This window comes from Limulus polyphemus, unplaced genomic scaffold (genome assembly GCF_000517525.1).
Source record: "Limulus polyphemus unplaced genomic scaffold, Limulus_polyphemus-2.1.2 Scaffold3439, whole genome shotgun sequence".
Classification (NCBI taxonomy): domain Eukaryota; kingdom Metazoa; phylum Arthropoda; class Merostomata; order Xiphosura; family Limulidae; genus Limulus; species Limulus polyphemus.
The window spans coordinates 71,443-77,676 of NW_013669049.1; the positions used below are offsets into that span (position 1 = coordinate 71,443).

At 31.5% G+C, this 6,234-nt stretch overlaps 1 protein-coding gene across 1 annotated transcript; it reads left to right on the plus strand.

Moving 5' to 3' along the window:
* Positions 1-1,481: 1,481 nt before the first annotated feature.
* Positions 1,482-4,231, plus strand: LOC111088263. Its single transcript, XM_022397849.1, has 4 exons — positions 1,482-1,499; positions 2,012-2,185; positions 3,020-3,232; positions 3,916-4,231. The coding sequence occupies exons 1-4, from the start codon at positions 1,488-1,490 to the stop codon at positions 4,189-4,191; spliced, it is 675 nt and encodes a 224-aa protein (XP_022253557.1). The 5' UTR covers positions 1,482-1,487; the 3' UTR covers positions 4,192-4,231.
* The last annotated feature ends 2,003 nt before the right edge of the window (positions 4,232-6,234 follow it).

Consider the following 6,234-nt stretch of genomic DNA (forward strand, 5'->3'; position numbering starts at 1 on the left):
AGTTGGAATTATTAGTTTTGTACAAAAATAACACTACTGTAAAATTAATTTTTTTATATTTATTGCATGAATCATAAATGGTGTTAGATTTCACGAGACCTATTTATTTGATATTTTAAACTCATTACATGTTTTAGATCTTAATAAGGTGAATCTTGATATTTTTTTTGTAGGAGGGCAAAGATTTTGTAGCGATGTTACCAATACTCTGAATAAGCGGTTGCCAAAGTTTTGGCTCTTAATGTGGACATGTTTGACACCCTTCTCAATCTTGGTATGCATTACCTTTATATATATATAAACCAAAGACAGATTGAAACTCAAACTTATACCTCCGTTATCATTCCTTGTTGTCGTTCTTAAGTCTTAAAGGATAATGCCTGTGGTTATATCACCCAGATACGTTGGGGATATTCTCTGTATCAGGTAAAATCCAAACGCCGATGTAAAACTTGTTACCAACTAGGGATAATCAGTTAAGGGTTAGGAATTGAGTGCTTGAAGCCACAACGTCTCAACTCCAACTGCCTTTCGCTGCCTGCAGTCAGTTATTAAACTACCCCCAAAAAAGTCTACGAAGTAAAACTCCCAACCTCCACGCTTTTAATTGATGTTATAAATAATAATATCCTTACAGTAGAACTAAGCCACCCTTAATTTATACAGAAATCCCAACCTCCACTCTTTATTGATGTTATGAATAATAATAATATAACTGGCTTAGTTCTATTATAAGGATATTATTATTATCATTCATAACATCAATTAAAAGGGTGGAGGTTGGGATTTCTGTATAAATTAAGGGTGGCTTAGTTCTACTATAAGGACTTTTAATTTATACAGAAATCCCAACCTCCACCCTTTTAATTGATGTTATGAATAATAATGATATAATATCCTTATAGTATAACTAAGCCACCCTTAATTTATACAGAAATCCCAACCTCCACCCTTTTAATTGATGTTATGAATAATAATGATATAATATCCTTATAGTATAACTAAGCCACCCTTAATTTCTATATAACTTCCAACCTCCTTCCTTTTATTTGATATTATAAATGATGTTAACCAAAATATAAGGCCCTTACCGTTCAAGCATAAACCAGGTGAGCTCAGACAAGCCCAGCTACCTGAAGTTAGTCTTTACGCCCCCGTATACTGAACTCTTCTAAAAGTGACAATTAAACCAACTACTTAAACGAAGTAACTAACGCCCTCTAAAGTTAGTTTAATTCTACATTAAATTTATTTCTCTACTAAGAGTAACTGCCTTCCCACAATTGGCTGCAGGCAGCGAAATGCAGTTGGAGTTGAGACGTTGTGGCTTCAAGCACTCAATTCCTAACCCTTAACTGATTATCCCTAGTTGGTAGCAAGTTTTACATCAGCGTTTGGATTTTACCTGATACACAGAATATCTCCAACGTATTTTGGTGATATGACCACAGGCATTATCCTTTAAGACTTAAGGACGACAACAAGGAATGATAACGGAGGTATAATTTTGAGTTTCAATATTCTTATATTGTTTCTAGTTTATATTAAGTTCCATATTGTTTTATAGTGCTGATTTTAGATATATATATATATTTATATAAGTCTTGAATGCTATAGTTTTTGACAGTGATTAGTTATAAACACGATTCGCTCAAGAATCTATACTAAGAATTAATCATAAATGTTTACATAATACATTATATTTTACAAGTCAGTTGTTACTCTGTTTATAAATACGATGTAAATTTTCCTGTTTCGTGTCATAGCAGTCTCAAAATTACAATTTAAATGACCTATTTTTTTCCCTCGGTAGTAGCTTAGTTGATATTTTCTTGATAAAAACAATTAACTGTTTTATAATTCCATAAAACAAAGTGAAAAACAATGTCATAAAATACAGGAAATATTGAGGAGTGTTTATAAAACTGACATATACTGGCTCTTTCTTCAATACTTATTGACATTGTACTTACAAATCGTGTAGTTTATGTTGTCAACTTTTTATCATTAGGTCATACTGTTTTATACAATATATAACTCCAGCCCAAGCATTGGTATACACCATAAGCATCTGGAATCTTTCGTCGGTTGGATTTTATTTGTTACTATCTTATCGCCAATTCCACTGTTTGTCATCCATCAGTTGTTTAGGATCCTCAGAGACTCAAAAGTTAAAAAAGCAAAGGTTGGTACAAAAATTCAGTAAATTTTACATCTCTTTCAAAATACTGCTTCTTTTAAAATTTTTGTTTGTCTAAAACACAATGAGGTTGGTGTAGAATAATGTTATGTGTAAACTGAAAAGAAAAAGTAATATCGCTTGATTAGAATCTCTAATAGTCAGACTCTAGAATCTATTAATGAATACATTTCCACATCAATCACTAATGTTTAATCATGGTTGAAGTTTTCCATGTCACATCACATAATCACTATAATTATATCTTACAGAGATGTAGGAAGGTTGAGGTTCATTATGTTGAGTCAACAGATCCAGATCTTTTGTTTTAAAAAGTATGAACATCCAAAGTTTTCGGTAATGTTCCACACTTTCATCCTATGTGAGGTTTGTTATGGTTCGTCATGATGGAAGTTTGTTATCTCACGTCAGTGGAATTATGCCTAGCGAAGAACGACTGGCCAGGTCGATAGTCTTCTACTCATCGTTCACAAATAACGTTTCTTATATTGTATTATCGGTGTTTCTTTGTCATAAGCAGACTGGTTGCATATAATAATCGACAGTGTTCTAGTGGACAATAAGCAGATACGGTCATTCGGCTAGTTGTCGTTCAATATTTGTATTTTTTATAATAATTTATTAACCGTTTTTGAATAATCATTAAATACACACATAATACGACATAACTATTACCTTGTTAGTTTCATTGACTTTATAAACATGTTTTTTCTTTAAATCGATAGTTTTATTTCATGAATAGAATATTCAACCATAGCTCCAATATCTTGAATGAAATAACTACCTAAACAGCAAGGTTCTTTTCACTATTATTTGTAGAGCTTAAGGAAAGTGCTGAAGGTTCAACCTGTGATACCCTTTGTGAGAGATGCAGAATCACTTGAGACAGAAGAAAAATTTCACCGACTTGTAATTATAACAACAAACAAGAAATGTATGCGTGGCACTCCCCCTGTTTCTTACGGCTACACGATTGTCATTTCAGCAGATCAAAACACAGCTCCTGTTCTAAAGAGTAGAACGTTAACAAAGGTCAGTCTTAGACAATGTTGAATCCAGACCTTTCAAGGGGAGGGGGGTGTTTTTCACAGCAGGAATTCCTCCTGTACACCCTCTGAATACAACACTGTTCTTAGAAACAGGTAATGATTGTGTTACCACATGGTGTGGTGAAATATTTTATAGCCATCTGAATACAACACTGTTCTTAGAAACAGGTAATGATTGTGTTACCACATGGTGTGGTGAAATATTTTATAGCCACATTGCAATAAATATATATATATATATAATATTTTTTATTATTTGAAATAAAATTCGATTTAACTTTATATTTCTATTACTGGAGAAAATTTATAATGATTATTACCAATAAAGTACAAGTATATTATTTCAATTCTTGCATAAGCAGGGTTGGTTACTTTGGTAGTTTACCTTGTCTGCTAATTTGTCTTTGATAAAATATTATATAACAATTTAGCGTTTGTCCCCATCACTGAAATATTTGGTTCAGTTGCGAATATCTTCTGTTCTTTGCAACTTAAGGACATTGTCCAACAAGTAGATATGATTAAACGAAAACACTTGTATGACTTGGCTATTTATAGTCCTAACTTCTCCTAGTCCATAAATATAAGTACATCATGAGATTTGATATTAATTGTATATTCAAGTAGCATGAGTTATTTTAGTAATAATTAGTCTCTCCTTAACAGAAAACTCTATCCACTATATATGGTAATTCCAGTACCTGGACTTCTACCCAGCGCCCACAGTTCTACAAACTCTGCCAGAGAAGAAACGTGTCTGTTCCTGAGCTAACTTACTACATAGGGAGCGAACAAAACGCCCCAATAACCCATAATCGATGGGTTAATAATAGCAATACTACTTCACAAACAATTCTAAATAATTGCTTTAGCCCACAGAAAACCACAAAGAAAAAGGATCGTATGGTTAACAAGAAAATCTCCTCTACAGACTCCATTTAATCAGACGTTTAGGTAACACAGAAGACAGATGAAAACACGCACATTAAGGTAATCTCATTTCTTATCTATAATTTATGAAGATATCAAATGTGTTGTTATTATCCTAAAAACATAAAGTAATACTGTTATTTTAAAAATGCTAATCCTTTTGGGTGATATTGGATGGTGTAATAACATCCATCCATTTGGAGGTTGTAAATCAAACTGTAAATCTTCAGAAGGTCATGATAACGATATGATGCAATACTTTATAGAATAAACTAAATACTTTTACTGATTGGTATAGTTTCACAAGTATTAAGTACGTATATTGTCTGCTATCACAAATTTAATGATATACGAGTGTCAGAATTTAAAATATAATGTTTTCCAACTGTCAAAATAAAAGGCTTTTACTTATATTTGTTAATAGTATAAATATCTACTGTGTTGTTGTTAAACTTAGTATTCTTTTACATTAGGTGTCTGTGACTTGTTAATGATAAATTTAACAATGAATAAACAACACACACTTTACTTGTTTTCAAAATAATATACATATTCAGAAGAAGTTAAGCCTATGTACAACAAATTCTTCAACACAATAGGTATTATAGGCATACCATAAACACTATACTATATATGTAGTTCTCTTCTTCTTGTCAAATATCCACATAGGCCTATTCAATTACTTTAGAATTTCGGTTGACAAGACGGACTATCTTCTCTGTTATTATCTCACTAGTATCCTGCGTGTGATTCACATACAATTGTGACGCGAGGTACCATAATCGTTTGATCTTTTTTCTTCAAAATATCCTATGTTCCTTCTGTCAAAGTGAATTTAGGCTGATTCAATTACTTTAGAACCACGCTTTGACGGAATAAATTATTCTTATTATCTCCTTTTCTACTGTTAGTCTTACTCTTAACATTTTAAACGTTAGGCCTATCACTTCTATGGTGGTTAACTTCATGCCGAACTTTTTCTTCCTTTACTCTCTTCTGCTATTGTATGTCTGCTGTTTCCACTCGTCTTACAATATTTATATCTCTATCACTTAATCGTCTGCCTGCCTTCTAGAAATCTATATTCTCAACGTCAATGAATAATTAACAAAACTTCCTACAGTCATCTGCTTTTAACTCATATTTTAACAAAAACTAAACAGTAATGAAATATTCACTCACAAAAATAAATTAATCAATAATATATAAACTTAACAGTCTTTTATATCATGACAATGAGTTTACTAGCTTAGCAGTTAATAACTAGTAAGTTGGCACATTTTTATAAAGTTAAATGTGTCAACGATTAATTTTCAATTATTGAGAAATGAATAGAGAAGAACGACAAGAGTATATGGGCCAGGGTTTTTTAAGTGTTCATTTTTCAACTGGAAAATATTGAAAAAAAAATTTCCTATAAGAATGATTTATACAGTTCTTGAAAATATAATTATTGGAAAACCTTGTGCCAAAAATCTAGCACTCGATCTACATTCTGTCATATTTTTCCATCTTGATGAAGATGACTACTGTTTTTCACGTGTTCTCCTTTACCAGATTATATTGTACATAGAGGAAAAAGGCAAAAAACAAAAAAATCTAAATCAGTAAGAAACCTCTTTATTGAAAACTCAGTTACACATCATTTGTCAAAATAAAGATTATTATTTCAAATTCTAATATAATGAGCTAATCCAGAACACCTAACTATATACGTATTCCAAACATAAAATGTGCTATAAAAAGAATTATTTAAAACAACAGTTTTCGTTCCATGAAAACTTTTGTTAACAGCAGTTTAAATTTATACTGGACATTTATCAGCAAACTTGCTTTATTATTTAACCAAATATCAGCAAAGAGTTGGTTAATAAATGTTTAAGACTAGTCTATGTGACATTTAGAGGTAAGTCTTAAATGTAAAGGAGGTCACACCAGTCTTTCCATGTGACCCTGGCTATCATATGTTTGTTTTTAGTCAATAACATACATTTTCAGTGATTGTACTATACATATATAAATCTTAACTGGCCGTAAAATTTGCTACAGTAAACT

Coding starts and splice junctions, on each gene's coding strand:
- LOC111088263 (XM_022397849.1), top strand. Junction 2,186..3,019: donor CAAAAGTTAAAAAAGCAAAG/GTTGGTACAAAA, acceptor TATTATTTGTAG/AGCTTAAGGAAAGTGCTGAA. Junction 3,233..3,915: donor AGAGTAGAACGTTAACAAAG/GTCAGTCTTAGA, acceptor TCTCCTTAACAG/AAAACTCTATCCACTATATA.